The 18,430-nt window shown below is 52.3% G+C and overlaps 2 protein-coding genes and 1 non-coding gene across 5 annotated transcripts; all 3 read left to right on the forward strand.

The window, feature by feature from the left end:
• The first annotated feature begins 111 nt into the window (after window positions 1-111).
• On the forward strand, window positions 112-2,804 carry PRRT1 (proline rich transmembrane protein 1). 3 transcript variants are annotated; one of them, XM_004598678.2, is made up of 4 exons: window positions 112-262; window positions 1,109-1,647; window positions 2,172-2,357; window positions 2,488-2,804. In XM_004598678.2, exons 1-4 carry the CDS (start codon window positions 244-246, stop codon window positions 2,662-2,664), a joined length of 921 nt encoding a protein of 306 aa, XP_004598735.2. In that variant the 5' UTR covers window positions 112-243; the 3' UTR covers window positions 2,665-2,804. The 3 variants fall into 3 exon arrangements, with proteins under 3 accessions (XP_004598735.2, XP_058521228.1, XP_058521217.1); XM_058665245.1 differs by lacking the exon at window positions 112-262 and having other exon boundaries at window positions 375-1,638; XM_058665234.1 differs by lacking the exon at window positions 112-262 and having other exon boundaries at window positions 376-1,647.
• Window positions 2,805-5,917: 3,113 nt separating this feature from the next.
• Window positions 5,918-6,024, forward strand: LOC118758350 (U6 spliceosomal RNA). Its single transcript, XR_004995648.2, has one exon. It is a non-coding gene; the product is annotated as a U6 spliceosomal RNA (small nuclear RNA).
• An 11,000-nt stretch (window positions 6,025-17,024) lies between these two features.
• Window positions 17,025-18,066, forward strand: FKBPL (FKBP prolyl isomerase like). The gene has a single exon (XM_004598761.2). It carries the CDS (start codon window positions 17,058-17,060, stop codon window positions 18,051-18,053), a length of 996 nt encoding a protein of 331 aa, XP_004598818.2. The 5' UTR covers window positions 17,025-17,057; the 3' UTR covers window positions 18,054-18,066.
• The last annotated feature ends 364 nt before the right edge of the window (window positions 18,067-18,430 follow it).

Consider the following 18,430-nt stretch of genomic DNA (forward strand, 5'->3'; position numbering starts at 1 on the left):
GGCCCAAGTGCAGAGAGAGAAGGAGGAGACGGAGTGGGGGCTCATCTAAGCTCTCCCCTCCCTTGTCTCGGTCCCTTTAAGCTCACCCCCCCCTTCAGCCCCCCCCAGTCCCCCCTCCCGCCGCTGTCTTCATCTCTCCATCTCTGCGCTGTTGCTGGCTGCGCCATCCGGCACCCGGACTCTGAACCCAGCTGGGGTTCCTGACTCCAGCAGCGGGGACCCTGTCCCAGCGAGACCACAGGCATGTCATCGGAGAAGTCAGGTAAAATAATAATAATAACAAAATCTCCAGCCTGCTCTGTGGTCTCCTGAACCTACTCCTCCCCCACCCCTTCCCTTACCTGCCCCCCTCCCGCCCCGCCCCCCCACCCGCTGGTGCTTCTGTTCCAGTTCTCTGCTCTCCAGCTCTGAACTCCCCCAGGCCCCCTCCTCGCTTCTTCTCCCTCCCCCTGCCTGCCTTTCCTCTTTCCAGTCTCAGCGTGAGCCCCATGACCAATACCCTGGGTGGGGGGCAGGTGGAGAGGGTGAGGGAGGTCCAGGGTGGCTGAGCATCCGCCAGGGACTGCAGGGCTAGCTAGCATCCTTGGGAGTGACAGATGGACAGTCTCCGGCTCACAGGGAGACATCCAGTGGAGAAATGTGGAGAGACAAGAGCAGAAGGGGTTGGTTGGGGGGGTGGGGGGACTAAAATGCCCGGAGAACAGGTCCAGAGATTTCCAGATTGCCTAGGGCATCCCAGTGCTGCAGGAACCGCACTGTGGAACACGCTGTTCCACTTGTGTTTATGCAACTGTTGAACACATGTCAACACGACCTACCGCGTTGCCATGTCTATAAGTGGGAACACATAGGCCAGCCCCAAGGAACCCACAGCACGAGGACAGCCGGCTGGGTCTGTGTGCGAGAGCGTGTTGCCATTGACCCAAAAGAGAAGCAAGAGTTCTGACCTGGAAACAAGACTGACAGCAAGGGGGAGGGGGTGCTGGCCTAGATACAACCGCTCTGTGACCCCAGAATGAGACAGGGCTTCTCACCGCATCTCTCTCTCCCCTGCCTCCTTCCTATCTCCCGGCTATGTCTGTGGTCTCTGCCCTGGTCCCATTCCCAGGCCTCCCAGACTCAGTCCCTCACACTTCCCCGCCGCCCTACAATGCCCCCCAGCCCCCAGCCGAGGCCCCCGCCCCTCCCCCACAGGCAACCCCCTCCTCGCACCATCATCACCACCACCACTACCACCAATCTGGCACCGCCACCCTCCCGCGTTTAGGAGCCGGCGGCCTGGCCTCCTCTTCGGCCGCGGCTCAGCGCGGTCCCTCGTCCTCGGCCACGCTGCCACGGCCCCCCCACCACGCCCCGCCCGGCCCGGCCGCCGGGGCGCCCCCGCCAGGATGTGCTACCTTGCCCCGCATGCCACCCGACCCTTATCTGCAGGAGACTCGCTTCGAGGGTCCGCTTCCCCCGCCGCCGCCGGCCGCCGCCGCCCCCCCACCGCCGCCGCCCGCCCAGACCACCCAGGCCCCGGGCTTCGTGGTGCCCACGCACGCGGGGACGGTGGGCACGTTGCCTCTGGGGGGCTACGTGGCACCCGGCTACCCGCTGCAGCTGCAGCCATGCACTGCTTATGTGCCGGTCTACCCGGTGGGTACGGTGAGTTCGGGGGGACGGGAGGTGAGGGAGGACCTGGGAGGAGAGGGGTGGGTAGAATGGGACTGGGAATGGGGGACGCACGGGGGGCTGAGGGGATGAAGAAGCAGGTGGCGGTGCGAGACCCATCCCAGAGAAAACCGAGAGGAGAGGAGTCAGGGATCTGTTGGGGTTGTAAGTCAGGCCGAAGAGGGGGAAGGGAGCCTAGAGGGCCCGAATTTGAGGGGGCCTGGTGGGGGATTGGGGGTCAGTGCAGAGGAAGCGTCCAGACTGCGCTGGGCAGCGTCCAGAGATCTGGCAGGAGTATGCAAACTCTGAAGAGGCCCGAATACTGCTGGTGAGGCCAGAACTTGGAGGGTGCGATTCAGGGCCGAGAGGGGGGGAGGTGGGAAATTTCTAGATGTCCTGAGTAGGTAGCGGTAGGTGGTCCGCTTCTTTGAGTAACACTGGGACTTTTGGAACCCGCAGCGGGGTCTGGGGTGTGGGGGTGTCGCAGTGACATTTTCCTCCCCCCCTTCTGCCAACAGCCCTACACAGGCGGGACCCCAGGAGGAACCGGAGTGACCTCCACCCTACCCCCGCCGCCCCAGGGCCCAGGCCTGGCCCTCCTGGAGCCGAGGCGCCCGCCCCACGACTACATGCCCATCGCGGTGCTGACCACCATCTGCTGCTTCTGGCCCACCGGCATCATCGCCATCTTCAAGGCCGTGCAGGTGGGAGGGGCGGCGAGCCGGGTTGGCCGCAGCCCCCGGGAGTGCTGGGCGCCCCGGGGCTCGGCTACAGCAGCACAGCAGTGAGGGAAGCGCCTCCCCTCACCCCTCCACCCTCTCCCCGTCCCCCTAGGTGCGCACGGCCCTCGCCCGCGGAGACATGGTGTCTGCCGAGATCGCTTCGCGCGAGGCCCGGAATTTCTCCTTCATCTCCCTAGCTGTGGGCATCGCGGCCATGGTGCTGTGTACCATCCTGACCGTAGTCATCATCATCGCCGCGCAGCACCACGAGAACTATTGGGATCCTTAGACTCGCACCCCGCCGGGCCCCACTCTGCGTCCCTCGACCTCCCAGGCGTCTGCCGCAGTCCGGCCGCGGACCCGGGGGACGTCCTGCACACGCGCCTCGGGGGCCGCCGTGCTGAAGTGCATCCTAAACTCCGCCTCCACGGGACCTCCAGCCGGGCGAGCACGCTCCGAAGCCAGTTCCTCAGGAACCTCTGCAAGGCCCACACCCCCAGGGACGCCGCTTCCCCGGAGCACCCCCACACGTCGGGCCCCAGGTCGCTCCAGGCCCCCCACCCCGACCACCGAGCTCGCTGGCCCGGTGCTCAGCAGTCAGGCGCCCGGCCCCCGAAGCCCCGACTCCGTAGGCTCCGCCCCAGCCCTGACGAAACCCCGCCTCCAGGCCGGCAGGCTCCGCCCTCTCCTCGCCTGTCCGGCCACTGGGTCTGCAGCTGCAGGCCTCGCCCGGACTGGCACGGACTGGTCCCCTTCTCCCGGCGCCAGGATCGAGCCCCGGGCTAGCCACGCCCCCACGCTCACCCCTATTTGGCTAGGACGGTTTTGTCCATCCTCCGCCGTTTTCTGCCCCCTTTTCTCTTGCGTTTCCCAGACCCTCTCTTATTTTTGAATGGGATTTGAGAGGTTTCTGGTTGCAGACCCTTCGCCCTGGGTTAAGAAATGCGCTCTGGTCGCTGTAAATAGTCCCTCCCACCCATTCCGTGCGGCCGAGCCCTCGGCAGCGGGCCGGAGGGAACCCAGGAGCCGGCCCGCTCCCCGCTCGCCTCGGCGGACCCGCCTTGTTTTGATCTGTCTGTGCGTGCGTCTGTGTGTGCAGCTCTGAACAATGATATTAAAGAGACCCAGTGGATTCATCACCCGCAGTTCCAAAGCCCGCGCCTCCCACTCCAGCCTGTCCTTTGGGCACGTCCCTTGGAGAAAACCTGAGAGAGAGAAAAGTGGGGAGTGGGAGAAGACAAGGTCCCAGGCGACCACTCCGGGGGAGGGAGCCCACCAGGGAAGATCTTGGGGGTGCATTCTCAGCGGAGCCTTGCCACTTTCCCTCTCCCTAGGGCTTTGGAGAGGGGCGCTCCAAGAAATGTAAGGAAAGAAGAAGCAGGCCTGTGTGGAGAAATTGTGGGACAGGAATGCCAGGCTCTGGTAGCTGTTCCTGACCCTGGGCTGGCAGGTGGCCTGGCTTAGGGGGTGGTGCACTGCCAGGGTCTGAAGACTGGGCAGACAGCCCCAGGGAGGACATTAGCTTCTCCTGTTGCCCAGAGCCAGTAGCACTCTGCTACCCCACGGTGAACCCAGAGGCTTCTCAGGGTGGCATCGCCACGGGCTTGGCTTGGGGTCTGGTTGTGTTCTTGCCTGAGTTCTGCATTCACACCTAGTTCAGATGCTGTGCAGGATCCTGGGGAGAGCTGCCCAGGAAGCAAGTGTGCTGTCCAGGGCCTCCAGCAGCTTCCCTTTCAGGAGAGAAGCCTGGCTCTGACGGAAGCGCCTGAGCAGCAGGGGCAGGGTGTGGGCACTGCGGGTTCTCCTTTGAACCTCCCACACCATATTTCTGAGAAAGAAAATTTTTCCATCCCCATTTCTTTTGGGGGGTAATTATTTTATTTTATTTTAATAATCTTTACAAAACAAATTCTTTTTGCATCTGTAGCTTGTACTTTCTCACCCCTGAACCTCCTCACATTGTTTTCTTTGGGGAGTGTAGCCAGCAGGAAAGTGTAACTCTTTCACACCCCCTGCTTCTTGAGTCCTTGAAATATGCCTCTTCTGAAGTCGCTCTCAATGCACCCAGTACTAGAAGTTACTCAGAGCCAAGGTCAATGGCATTTCACAATACTCTGTCTGAATCCTTTCATGCTTGTCCCTTGACACTGCACCCCCACACTGCTGGGTTCTCCTCCCCCTATGCCCCTCCTCTCCACATACGACCCCACCACTACCCCTCCTCTGCTCCCCCTTGCTTTGTCTCTTCCTTCCCCCAGAGTATCTATCTCTGCACTTTTTCTCTCTTTGTCTTGCAAAGATCAACCACTTGACCCAGCCATTACCCCTAACCAAATGCTTCTTCGACCTACTTTTTTTTTTAAATTTATTTTTATTGGAAAAGCAGATTTAGAGAGAGAAGAAAAGATGGAGAGAAAGGTCCTCCACCCACTGGTTTACTCCCTACGTGACCACAATGGCCAGAACTGAACTGATCCAAAGCCAGGAGCAAGGAACTTCTTCTGGGTCTCCCGCACGGGTGCAGGGTCCCAAGGCTTTGGGTCGTCCTCTGCTGCTTTCCCAGGCCACAAGCAGGGAGCTGGATGGGAAGTGGAGCAGCCAGGACATGAGCTGGTGTACATATGGGATCCTGGCATTTGAAAGGTGAGAATTTAGCCACTGAACCATCGAGCCGGGCCCTGACCTATGTTTCGCATCCAGACATTCTTCCAGGTCCTGCAGAATACAGCCACATGGAGTATGGTGCCAACCCTCCAAGCTCGGCATGTCCAAACTGAATACATGGAAATCTGATTCCCTGGCTCCTTATCTCCACTTTCCTGTCACCCATCCTAATCTGGAAACTCCATGCCACCTCTGTCTCATGCCTGTCTTACTTCTGGAGTGCTGTCAAAGCAGGTAAATTCTACAACCACATCACCTTGCAGACCACAGGTTTTCCCCAACCCATGCAGGCAAATTCTACAACCACATCACCTTGCAGACCACGGGTTTTCCCCAACCCATGCCAGAAAAAGACCTCATCTAGGGTATTGCAACAGCCTCCCAACAGGTCTGCCAACTACCACCCTCTTCCTGCTCCAAGCCTCCCTCAACACAGCTGCTGGATCATCCTCCCTAAAACAAACACCTCCTTGGTTTTGTTTAAATTTATCTTTTAATCCCACTTCCTGTGAACTTTTTTTTGAAAGATTTATTCATTTTTACTTGAAATATGTTAAAGAGAGAGAAAGAGATCTTCCATTCACTAATTCATTCCCCCAGATGGCTGCTGCAGCAGGAGCGGGGTCAGTCCAAAGCTGTGAGCCAGGAACTTCTTCCAGGCCTCTCTCCCTGTGCAGAATGGGTCCCTAGATTTTGTGTCATCCTCTACTGCTTTCCCAGGCCATTAACAGGGAGCTGAATTAAAAGTGAGGCAACCAGGACTGGAACTGGCACCCATAGGGGATTGCCAGTACCACAGGCAGGAGATTAACCTACTAAGCTGTAGTGCTGGCCCCAAGAAACTAAATCTTTCTTTGTTTTTAAGATTTATTTATTTTGTGCTCGCTTCGGCAGCACATATACTAAAATTGGAACTATACAGAGAAGATTAACATGGCCCCTGCGCAAGGATGACACGCAAATTCGTGAAGCGTTCCATATTTTTAAAAAAAGATTTATTTATTTTTATTGGAAAGGTAGAAGATATACAAAGAGAAGGAGATACAGAGAGAAAAATCTTCCATCTGCTGGTTCACTCCCCAAGTGCCTGCAACGGCTGGAGCTGAGCCAATCTGAAGCCAGGAGCCAGGAGTTTCTTCCGTGTCTCCCATGCAGGTGCAAGGTCCTAAGGCTTTGGATTGTCCTTGACTGCTTTCTGAGGCCACAAGCAGGGAGCTAAATGTCCTAAAAGCCTCTATGTTCCAGAAACAGAGCCTCACCTCCACTCCTGCAGAGCTAAGTGGTGCCGGCCCCTAAAACACACTTCTTACAATGCCTACCCTCCTTATCTGCTGCTGTGGTGAAGTCTCATGGGGCCTTCAAGAGCCTGATCAGTGGACTCCTCACTCCAGCAGGAAGGTCTTGCTCTGTTCTCTGGGTTGGATCAGGGCAGCGGGTTCCTCCACAGAGACCCAGGTGTTCCTTAGAGCCACAGTTCTTACTACTGGCTATGAATTAGAATAGTCTGGGGAACATTTAAAAATCCCAAAGCCCAGATCACATCCCAGGCCAATTAAATCAGAACCTCTGGCTGGCTGTGGGACCCACACATCGCAAGGGAACTATAGGCTTGGTGGACTTTTCTAGGGCGAGGGACAAAACCAAAACATGGTTTCATCCAGGGCAAATGACTTGAGGAGAAACGCATCTACACACAGCCAACTGTCATTGGCTTTGTCTGCACTTCCCCCATTTCTTCCCACCTCAAATCTGGCTCATTTTCGGTTCTCAGGCCCTCATCAACTGAAAATTTCCACCCATCTTCGAATTCAATGGAACAGAAAGGAATTTGACACCAGGACAAAAGACTTCTCCTCAAGCAGCCTCCTCCCAAAGGAGGGAACAGTCTTCAGATTCCATTCTCTCCCCACTCTGCCTTCCCTCCTTTCCCGCCTCCCCTCTTCTCCCTCTGCATGCAGTGCCCATGGCGCTTGCACCTACAGTGCTAGGGACTACACAAAGGAGATCTGGGCCCCTGTAACCTGCACCTGGGTGCTCTATTCACCTATGAGTCAGTTATGGGCCATTGACATTCTGTTTCAACTTCTGTCCCTTTGTTATCTCTCATGCTTTCAACACCCACACAGAACATGCCATGACCAGCCCAGTTTCAGGCCTTGCCTCCAATAATCTCTTTTTCCTTGCTTCCCAATCCTTTTCTCCCTACTATGTCAGACTTTCAGCTTGGTCTCCACCAGTGACTGGCACCCCTGCCATATTCCCACATCCCCAGTCTTCCTTAGCCTCCATCTGGATCTCCCACCCCTGACTCTGTCACTTTTCGTTGTGGTTTGTTCCTTCACTGACCTCCACCCCTGTCTCCCGCCCTCCTCATTACTGGATTTGGGTTCTGGTATCTGCACTTCTCATTCCTGGTTAAGCCTACCCTGCCTGATCCTTACTCACCCTGGAGGCTGAGCAAGTATGGGGAGAAACACACAGTCATAGCAGCTGGTCTCACTTCCTGTGGGTCCTTTGAGCAGCCTGCCAACCCACATTTTCCTACCCAGCTCACCATACCCAAAAGAGACCACAAATTTACAAGATGACCACCTTTCTCCCTATTTCAGTGATGAAGCAGAAACTTTCAGAAGAGAACTTCCTTGTGGTCTCAGCACAAATCCACCAGCCTACATGCATCTCTGTGTAGACAGGCGATCTGCCCCCAACCTCCACCTCATTGGTACCCTAGGATCAGCTCAGAGGTGTGAATCCTGAATTTCCTAATTATATGGGAGAGACACAACTGATTTTTCCCTCCCTATGGAAATATTTCAGTAGCACACAAATACACTATCACAACACACTGTGTCTTTGAAAAGTTAATAAAACATAAATTACCATTTACTTGTACAGTAAAAGTACAACATTCAGAGTAGTGCATATTGCTTAGAAAAAGGAAATCCTGAATGGAATGGAGAGGGACATACAGGAAGCTTCAACAATATTGGGCAACTTTTACTTGAAAAGAAAATGTGTTTAGATTTATATGGGGTTGGTATGGTGACTCTATTGGCTACCTTGAAGTGCTGGCATCCCATATGGGTGCCAGTTCATGTCCCAGCTGCTTCACTGCTCCCTGCTTGAGGCTTGGGAAGGCAGTGGAGGATGGTCCAAAGTCTTGAGATCTCACATTCGTGTGGGAGACCCTGGAGAAGCTCCTTGGCTTCAGATCAGCTCAGCTGTGGCCACTGAGGAGTGAATCAGAGGGTGGAAGATCTTTCTCTGTCCCTCCTTCTCTCTGCAAATCTGTATTTCCAATTAAAAAAACATCATTTTTTTTAAAAAAGTACTTATATTTATTTATTTGACAGGGAGAGACAGGTGCAGATTGTCCACCTAATTCACTCTCCCAGATGTCCACAAGACTCATACAGGATCAAGTCAAAGCCAGGAACCCGGAGCTTTCTGGGTCAAATGTGAGCAGCAGAGACCCAAACACTTGACTCACACCTGCTGTGTATATTAAGGAAGTTGGAGCTGATGCAGACTCCAAGCTGGGCACTGGCATATGCTATGTGGGTGTCTCAAGCAGTGTCTTAACCATCGTGTCAAACGTCTGATCTCTTTTACTTCTTTTTTGTTTGTTTTCTCTTTCTCTCTCTCTCTATATATACATACTAATTTTTATCCTGTTTTACTTCTTAAACGACATAATGTTCATTTAATTATAATTTGAAGCACACATGTATATATTCATATATGTTATAATTTTACATGTATAAAATAATTCATTTACTTTAAATTTGAAACTCCTTTAACACAGCTCTCTGAGCTGGGAACTCAACTAACCTTTCCCACGTAGAGGCAGGGACCCACATATGGAGTCCACCACCTGTTACTTCCCAGGATCATCAGGAAGCTGAAACCAGGGTCAGAGCTAGGACTGAAGCCCAGGTAGTTCCATGAAGGATGTGAGTGTCCCAAAGGGATCTTCACAACTGTGCCAAATGCCCACCTGGGCAGACATCATAACTAGTATTTTTCAAGAGTGGGCGGTCATCTAAGCCCATCCCCAGAAACATTTGGCAACACCTAGAGATGTTTGGGGTCCTTGGAACTGAGGATGGGAGCTAGTGGTTCAATCATTATACCACTACCTGTGACACTGGCAACCCATATCAGAGCTCCAGTTTAAGTCCCAGCTGCTCCACTTTTGATCCAGCTCTCTGTTAATGTACCTTGGAAAAGCAGCACAAGATGGCTCAAGTGCCTGGACCTCTGTTTCCCATGTAGGAGACCCAGATGGAGTTCCAGGTTCCTGGCTTCAGTCTGTACCAGTCCTGAATGTTGCAGCCATTTAAGAAATGAACCAGTGAATGGAGGATCTGTCTTACTCCTCTCTCTACCTTTCAAGTAAAACAAATAAATCTTTTTTTTTTTTTAAGATTTATTTATTTTTATTACAAAGTCAGATATACAGAGAGGAGGAGAGACAGAGAGGAAGATCTTCTGTCCGATGATTCACTCCCCAAGCAGCTGCAACGGCTGGTGCTGCGCCAATCCGAAGCCGGGAACCAGGAACCTCTTCCGGGTCTCCCACGTGGGTGCAGGGTCCCAAATCTTTGGGCCGTCCTCGACTGCCTTTCCAGGCCACAAGCAGGGAGCTGGATGGGAAATGGAGCCTTGGGACCAGAACCGGCGCCCATATGGGATTCCAGCGTTCAAGGCGAGAACTTTGGCCGCCAGGCCACGCCGCTGGGCCCCAAGAAACAAATAAATCTTAAAAAAAAAAAAAAAGACTTGTTGAGTGAATGAGACCCTTAGACCCTTAGAACGTGCTGGTATCTTGGCTATGTCCACAACCAGGGCTTGGAAGTGGTTCTCACTACGACACACTTTGCTGCACACAGCCTGCCTTTCCCTTCCTCATCTTGCCCAAAAACCCTGCCTATAAAGAAAGCACAGGCTTTGGGAGTAGAGGTGGGAGGAACAATTTTGATAGAAATCCCAGAACTCAAAACCACAGAAACCACCAAAACTAAACAGAAGGGAAAATTTATTTAGCCTTCGGAAAGCTAGAATTGTTGTCTCTCATGCTGATGACAAATGGCAGAGACTAAGTGCAGCATATGGTCCATATGGCAAGTGTGGAATGCAGGGGGGTGTGAGAGTATAAAAACTTCCAGCGGGAGCAATGCCTGGGGACAGGACAGCATGAACTGGGATCGGAATAGCTTGGGAGAGCTGAGATTGACAAGTAGGAGCTGAATAATCCTGGGTGTAAAGTGGATTCCCCCCCCTAATCTTGCCTGCCTTGTGCTGCTTCCTCTACCTTCATTTGGAGTCAGCTTGACATGACTGCAGCCATCTTGGTAGTAACCATTACCTTGCCCTCCAGGCAACCCAACCTCATGGAATAAACAAAGTCATTAAGATAATCTGCTGGGCTCAGCCTGGATCCTTTAGTGTCTCTTATCTGTGCCTAGCATATTTCTTGAAAAAATCCAGGTACACCTAAATTAGCTGTGAGTCACCTTTATCCAGCTTAAGAACACAACCCCATACTACTGACTCGGGTGCAGGGACCCAACTTCTCATGGCTGACAGAGGAGGTAGGTGTTCCTTGGGCCCTTCTGCATTTGTACACCAGGTTTTCCAAAGCAGCCTGCAATATAAACTGTTTTCATCTTGACACGTCAAAATCATGGCCATTTCCAATGTGCATCTCTGAATTCCTCCAAGAAGGCTTTTTAGCTCAACTCCCTTGCCACCCACAATTTCCCTTGCATCTGTAGCATTTGCTAATACGAATGACTTTTCCTTGTTAGACTTTTCCTTGGGCCCCCAAACAGGGGCCCTTTGCATTTGTCTTCAGATTTTATTGATGAATTCCAAATTTTCAGGAAGGATTAGTGAGCAGATAAGAATGTGGGGTAGGCATTTAACCTAGCAGTGAAGGCCAGTTAAGTTGTCCATGGAGGGGCCAGTTTTGCGTCTCAGTGGACTCTTGGGCATTCTGTGTCAAAGAACCAGTTTGAACTTTGACTCCTGTTTAGATTCAGCACCCTGCTAATGCACCTGTGAAACCAGGGGAAGATGGCTCAAGTACTTGGGCACCTGCACCCAAGTGGGCTCCTGGCTTCAGCCTGGCACAGCTAGTAGATGGATCTACTTCTCTGTGTCTCCCACATCTGCCCCCAATCCATGCCCAATCACTCTGCGTTTCAATGAGTAAATAAATTGTTTTTCTTCCTTTCTATTTATTCATTTTTTATTAGAAAGGCAGATTATACAGAGAGAAAGAGATACAGAAAGATCTTCTGTCCACTGATTCACTCCCCAAGTGGCTGCAACAGCCAGAGCTGGGCCAGTCTAAATCCAGGATCCAGGAACTTCCTCTAGGTCTCCCATGTGGGTGCAGGGTCCCAAAGTTCTGAGCCATTCTCTCTCTACTGCTTTCCCATGTCACAAGCAGGGAGCTGGATGGGAAATGGAGCGGCAAGGACACAAACTGGTGCCCATGAAGGATTTAAGCGCTTGCAAGATGAGTATTTACCTACTGATCCATCACATTGGGCCCTAAATAAATCTTAAAAACAAACAAAGAAAAAGAAAAGAATAATTGTGCTCCTTAGTTCAGTGTCTCGGTTTGAGTCGTGGTCCTGGCTTTTAACTAGCTTCCTCTCAATGCACATCCTGGGTTCCCAGCTCCCAGTTTCAGCCTGGCCCTGTTCTTACCACAGTGGGCATTTAGGGTGAGTCAATAGATAGGAGCTACTTCTTCTCTCTGTTTTCTCTTCACTTCTCAAAAATTCATTTAAAAAATTACTTTTAAAGATTAAATCTAAAAGAGACAGGAGCTTGGCTCGTTAGTTAAAATGATGCTTAGGATGCCTACACCCCATATTACAGTGCTTAAGACAAAGGTTATGGTCTTGTCTTAGAATTTCCTGATGGAGCCTCTGAATGGCTCATCTGGCCTCAAAAGTACAACAGCTGTCTCAAATACTATCCTACCCCTGGAGAACATGGAATTCCCAGCAGAACCTCCTCAAAGAATGGGAGAACTTGAACATTCCTTTTGGTTCTGGACAAGCTGAAAGTCTACCTGAGACCCTTAGGGTCTTCAACAAAGAGAGACCTTGGCGCTTCAAGCAGTACTTCAGTACTTATCATCTACCAGGGACCCCCAGATCTACCCCCTTAAGAATCCCCTGCTGCTGTTGCCCCTCTACACCCCTTCTAGGCTTACAGCAGCCAGAGCAATTGTCACCCCCGTCCTTAACAGCAGCTAGGGTCCATTCTTCTAGGGGAAGGAATGTGAGAAGTCAGACTGGATAATAGGCAGTTAGGGGCTTGGGTCCCTGGTGAAGTTGCCTTTGTAAAATATAAAATCCTGTTTCTTCCCATTTGTTGCCCTTCTAAGAGCGCATTCTCCCTAACTTGTTCCCTCAATCCTAGTTCACAAAACAGAGAAGGGGAATCTGTAGGACAATTGATTGGATATACAAAATAAAGAAAGATACTTGCAGGCAAGGGTGTGGAAACAATTGCTCAGTTCCATAGATAGGCTTATGGGAACTCCCATAATCTCAAATCAATTCCCTGTTGTTGATATGTAAGTTCCTCCACCTCTTATTCTATGTGATCCTCAGTCTATAAAAGCCTGATGGCACTAATAAACTTTGGCTATTTGCCATCAGTCAGTAGTCTACACATGTGACTATTGGCTCTGTGCACCAAGTGCAATGCTGAGAGGCAGTGAACAATTTAAAAGTTAAAGATTAGAAACTAATAGAGACAGGTGGTTAATATGGTGCTTAGGATGCCTGCATCCCATGTGAGAGTGCCTGGTCTGAATCCCAGCTCTGCTTCTGACCCAGCCAACTGCCAGTTCTCACTCTGGGAAGGCAGGTGTTGTTGGCTCAAGTTCTTGGGTCCCTACCATCCTTGCAGGAGATGTAGATGAGTTCTGGCTTTGGCCTGGCACAGGCTTGGTTGTTGCAGGCATTTGGGAAGTGAACCAGTGAATGGAAGATCTCTCTCTATTTCTCTCTCTGCTTTTCAAATAAAAAAATTAAAAATGAACAAAGTTTTTTTTTTTAATAATTATGATTTTGAGGGAAAGTATCATCTCCTGTGTGTGTGCAGAGGATGGACCATCTACCAGCTCAGCAACTAGCCTGCACCAGTCCCTGAGTCACTCCTTGGCTACTGCCTACAAGGTTAGACTTTTTTTAAATTTTATTTTTAATAGTAAAGGCAGATATATAGAGTGGAGAGACAGAAAAGAATATCTTTCGTCCGTTGATTCACTCCCCAAGTGACCGCAATGGCTGGAGCTAAGCCAATCCAAAGCCAGGAGCCAGAGCTCTTCCGGTCTCCCATGTGGGTGCAGAGTCCCAAGGCTTTGGGCAGTCCTCGACTGCCTTCCCAGGCCACAAGCAGGGAGCCGGATGGGAAGCAGGGCCACCACGATTAGAACCGGCGCCCATATGGAATCCTAGTGCATGCAAGGCGAGGACTTTAAGCATTACACTATCGTACTGGGGCCCAGATTTTTTTTTAAAGATTTACTTATTTTTATTGGAGAGGCAGATTTACAGAAAGGAGAGACAGAAAGATCTTCCATCTGATGGGATGGGGCAGAAGCATAAACCTCACAGCTGTTTCTCTCCTTCATCCTGAGTTCCTGACAACTACCTGTAAAGTGTGCAGCAATGACAGAATGAGACTCCAGCAGCAGACAGCTGGGAGAGAACAGAGTGTACCCCTCAACATTCACGCAGCATTCTCTCCTGTTCTATCTTCATTCACATCCTGGTCACCCCTTCCTATTCTGTTTCTCAAGACGACACCTGGTGAATCTTCAGGTCCCTGGTGGTCTTTTCTGGAGACCTCTGAGTCCTCTTTTAAAAGATTTAAAATTTGTGTTTGCATCTAGATGTGTCATTTAAAATAAAGACATTTCTATTCTTGATGATTATGTTCCATGAGGATGTGTATTTCTGAACCATATATCCCTGATTCTTACAGCATGCTGCCTGGCTTATCCCAAATGCTCAAGAAATATTTGTTGGGCCCGGCATAATGGCCTAGCAGCAAAGTCCTCGCCTTGAATGCACCGGGACCCTACATGGGCACTGGTTCGAATCCCAGCAACTTCAGTTCCCATTCAGCTCCCTGCTTGTGGCCTGGGAAAGCAGTCGAGGACGGCCCAAACTTGGAACCCTTCTCCCATGTGGGAGACCTGGAGGAAGTTCCTGGTTCCTGGCTTCAGATCAGCACAGCACCGGCCGTTGCGGTCACTTGGGGAGTGAATCTTCGGATGGAAGATCTTCCTCTCTGTCTCTCCTCTCTGAATATCTGACTTCACAATAATTAAAAAAGAAAGAAACAAAGAAGGAAAGAAAGAAAGAAAGAAGAAAAGAAAGAAAGAAATATTTGTTGAGAGAATGAAGAGAACACAAAAGAAATAGGGACAACCTCTCCCTCCCCCACCTTGCCCCGCCTTTTGGAATCTGTTAGAACCAAAACATATACATAGGAAGCAATAATGAAGCACTGTAAAAGGACTGATTTGTAGCAAAGCAGTACTTCCTTTAGTGGAAAGAAGTCCAATGCCCCTCTTCATTAAGGTACATATTATATAAATACAAATTAGCAATGTTTCTGTTTTTTAATATATATATATATATACATAAAAATATATATATATTTAAACAGAAGATGACAGGCAGAGAACTATCAAACACTGTTTCAATTTCCAAAGGCCTGCCAAGAGCCAGGGCTGGGACCAGAGCAGAGCCAGAAGTCTGCACTCAACCCTGGACCCCACACAGGTTCACTTGTCATCCCCAGGGTGTTGTTAGCAGGAAGGTGGATTCCAAGCTGGGAGAACCCAAGCACTTCTATTGCCAAACAACATCGCAGGCTAGCTGGAGGTGTTATTTAAGGCACAGGAAGATGATCACTGGCTTGGGGGTGATGGAAGTAAATAGATATTTACTGTACAGTGTAGAACAAGGAGCCAGCAGTTATTGCTTAATTCTCAGGTTCTCCTAGGATTAAGGTAAAGGTGCTTATAGACTGGAACTGGGGCTGAGCAGTGCATGAGCAGCTCGTGTTTAAGTTGCTGGTTGGCCAGCTATCTCCTGATCTGCCTTTGTTTGGTCAGCGATGCTGTGCTCTTTAGGGAACTCATGGTGGCCAGGTAGATTTCAGCCAGTGGTGAGGGTGGGGGGTGGTTATCTTCTGCCCCAGACCTGGAATTTCCCTACCTCAACATGTACTTTTTCTTAACAAACATTTTTGGACAATACTAGCCATGAAAGCTTTCTCTATCGGAGAAGCAAATGGCTTAGGATGTCCAGAGCATTGTAGGACTAGTTTTAAAAACTTTTTCATGTCAGTGAATTTCTTTTGATAAAGAACATGCAAGGACACTTGGGGCTAAAGGAGACACACAAGAGGCTAGGTCCTGTCTACATGATAGGGACCTAGTACAGTGTGGTCATGTAGTCGACCCAAAGGGGTCCTGACCCACCGCATTAAACTCGCAGCAGAGCTGTTTGACTCAAGCCTGAAGCCAGTGATGCGACTGCTCCCCCTCCTGGCGGCCCCAGCCTGGTCCTGGTCGTCTACCGTAGAGTTGGGTATTAGTGAACAAGCTGCAGAGGTGGAAACAGAGGCACTAGGAGCAGGTGGCCCTGCCTTTGCAGGTCTCTGGACAAGCAAGGCTGAATCACAAAAGGGACCTACACCTTCTGAGAGGAGGCCCAGTTTCTCACTCCTGCACTCAGTGGAACAGGTTTTACCAGCTGTGTCTTCGAAAATTAGGGCACACCGCAGGGGCACAAAGCCAGGAGTCAAGAGAACGGGAGGATCTGATTCTGGAATGTTTGCATTCGGGACGTGGTTCCTGGAAGAACAGCTCCCGCATCTTCCTCGTTCAAGTGCAAGAATCACAGACCCCGCTCAGACTTCCTAAATCAGAAGCCACGGGTCAGTAACCTCTTGGGTGGATGTGCAGGGGCGCGTTCACCTTCAACAGTACTCAGGTTGCTTAACAAAGGGGTGGGGATTCAGGAGAAGCCGCAGGTGGTTTCCTCCAGGGAATAGAGCGGGGTGGAGAGAAGCCTGAGGATCTATCCTGGGCACCCGGGACACTGAATGCGCAAAGCGGCGCGCAAGGGTAGGCTGTGGTCGGCATCTCCGATTAGAGGAGGAACACTCAGGAGGGCCTGCGGTCGCCAAAAAAGGAAACCAAATTGCCTCCTCCCTGGGTCCCTCTCTGCTGTATCTCCTTATTCACCCCCAGCTCCGCCGTCGGGAACTCGGTCCACACTGCTTTTTGGGTTGATTCAGTCCCGTTCTGCTGCTTCGGCCTAGTTCGGTTGCTAAGGTCTGGTGCTTGGCGGTTGCGGAGGAAATGATGTCACGCCCAATGGGCGTGCTGCCCAGCCGCTACCTCCTCCGAGGCGGTCTGCAACTTGACCCCTTCGGAGCCCCGCAGACTCCAGGCGCTGTCAGTCTCCCGTCCTTCACCGGCCTCTCTGCTCCCACCTCCTCCCGCGCGAGATTCGGCGGACAGCCCGCGCCAAGCGCCTGGCTTCGGAAGCAGAGCGGAGTCGGGAGGAGAGGTGATCCCCAATGGCCACCTTCTCGCCCCCCGGGCTCAGCGCTGTAACCGCCTGGGCGCCTTTAGATCCAATGGGGCATCCGCAGCGGGGGCGGCGCTCCGAACCGCAGGGAACTGTGGAATTTGTAGTTCGAAGCTAGGTCTGGGGGCGTGGGGAGCAGGGAAACGGGGTCTCGAGCAGGACAGAATTTTGGAGGAGAATCAAAATCGAGAAACTTGCAGGACAAGGGGTCTCGGCCTCAGCGGGATGGGAAAGGGTGAACCGGCATTAGGATCAGAACCCTGCAGTTAGCACTGTTTCAGTTTTCTTTTCAGGTGCTAACTTGAACCTGCAGCGTCCGTCCCCGTCGAACTGTGACTCGAACTGTGCAAGGTGGGAGTGACCAGGCGGCCACATGGAGGTGCCACCAGTCAGCCAGGCGGGAGAAAGAGGCACTTCTCCACTGCAGCCACCGTGGAAACAGAAACCCGGGGAGATGAGGCCACAGCCCCTAGAGCCTCAGCTGGGACTGTGCCCAGACCCACCCGACCTCATGCCGCAGAGTCCACAGGGGCCTGGACACGAAGGAGGCGCTGCTCCATCTCAGGGATCAGCCGGCGAGGTGCCAGGGCTCCCAGCTTCTAACCTCTGGTCCTGCCCGGACGGGAGCTTTGTCAAGAAGATCATCACCCGGGGCCGTGGCTTGGACAAACCTAAGCTAGGCTCCCGCTGCCGGGTGCTGGCTTCTGGGTTTCCTTTTGGGTCCGGGCCTCCTGAGGGCTGGACGGAGCTGACCATTGGTGTGGGGGCCTGGAGGGAGGAGACATGGGGGGAGCTTGTGGAGAAATGCTTGGAGTCCATGTGTCAGGGCGAGCAGGTGGAGCTGCAGCTCCCTGGACACTGTGGACCTCCTGTGGGGCTCACGCTGGCCTCCTTCACTGCCGGCCGGGACTCCTGGGAGCTGGCGGCCAGCGAGAAGGAGGCCTGGGCCAGGGAAGAACGAGACAGGGGTACGCAACTCTTCCGAGCTGGGAACCCTCAGGGGGCCGCCAGGTGTTACGGACGGGCCCTCCGGCTGCTGCTGACCCTGCCCCCACCTGGTCCCCCAGAACGGACAGTGCTGCACGCCAATCTGGCTGCCTGTCAGTTGCTGCTGGGGCAGCCCCAGTTGGCGGTGCAGAGCTGTGACCGGGTCCTGGAACGGGAGCCTGGCCACGTGAAGGCTCTGTACCGCAGGGGGGTTGCACAGGCGGCCCTTGGGAACCTGGACAAAGCAGCTGCTGACCTCAAGAAGGTGCTGAGCATGGATCGCAAAAACCGGGCTGCCCAGGAGGCGTTAGAGAGGGTGGTACGTCTGGAGAAGAAGCAGGAGGCGGGGCTGGCTCAGGGGCTGCGCAAGATGTTTGGCTGATTAAAGTTTGGAACAGGGGGATCTGTGACTTGTCATCTTTGCTTAGAAGGTGGGAGAGTGGGAGGAGCAGGGGGAAGATTTTAGCCCTTCTGTCTCTCCCTGATTTTTCTCTCCTGGTCTCAGGGAGCCTCTTTTGGGGGACGGAGGGAGGAGCTTATCTTTCTCCGAAGATGCCTGGAAGGCGATCAATGGCCAGGGTGCTCGGTGGTGAGCGTTGAAATACGAGAACTACATCTCCCATGCGCATTATCCCGGGACCCGTTCGGCGCATGCGCTGCTCTCCTTCCGGCTGCCTTGCTCCCATTGGCCCTCGCAGGGTACAGTCATCGCTTTTCTTGAAGCATGTGCTCGGCTCGCCGGCCTCTGATTGGTCCGCA

This window comes from Ochotona princeps, chromosome 1 (genome assembly GCF_030435755.1).
Source record: "Ochotona princeps isolate mOchPri1 chromosome 1, mOchPri1.hap1, whole genome shotgun sequence".
NCBI classification, from domain to species: Eukaryota; Metazoa; Chordata; class Mammalia; order Lagomorpha; family Ochotonidae; genus Ochotona; species Ochotona princeps.

Excerpts from the sequence above, each read along its gene's own strand:
- PRRT1 (XM_058665234.1), top strand. The coding sequence starts at position 1,075 with ATGTCTGTGGTCTCTGCCCTGGTCCCATTCCCAGGCCTCCCAGACTCA. Across the intron at positions 1,648-2,171 it reads CGGTCTACCCGGTGGGTACG|CCCTACACAGGCGGGACCCC; the intron begins GTGAGTTCGGGG and ends TTCTGCCAACAG. Across the intron at positions 2,358-2,487 it reads CCATCTTCAAGGCCGTGCAG|GTGCGCACGGCCCTCGCCCG; the intron begins GTGGGAGGGGCG and ends CCGTCCCCCTAG.
- FKBPL (XM_004598761.2), top strand. The coding sequence starts at position 17,058 with ATGGAGGTGCCACCAGTCAGCCAGGCGGGAGAAAGAGGCACTTCTCCA.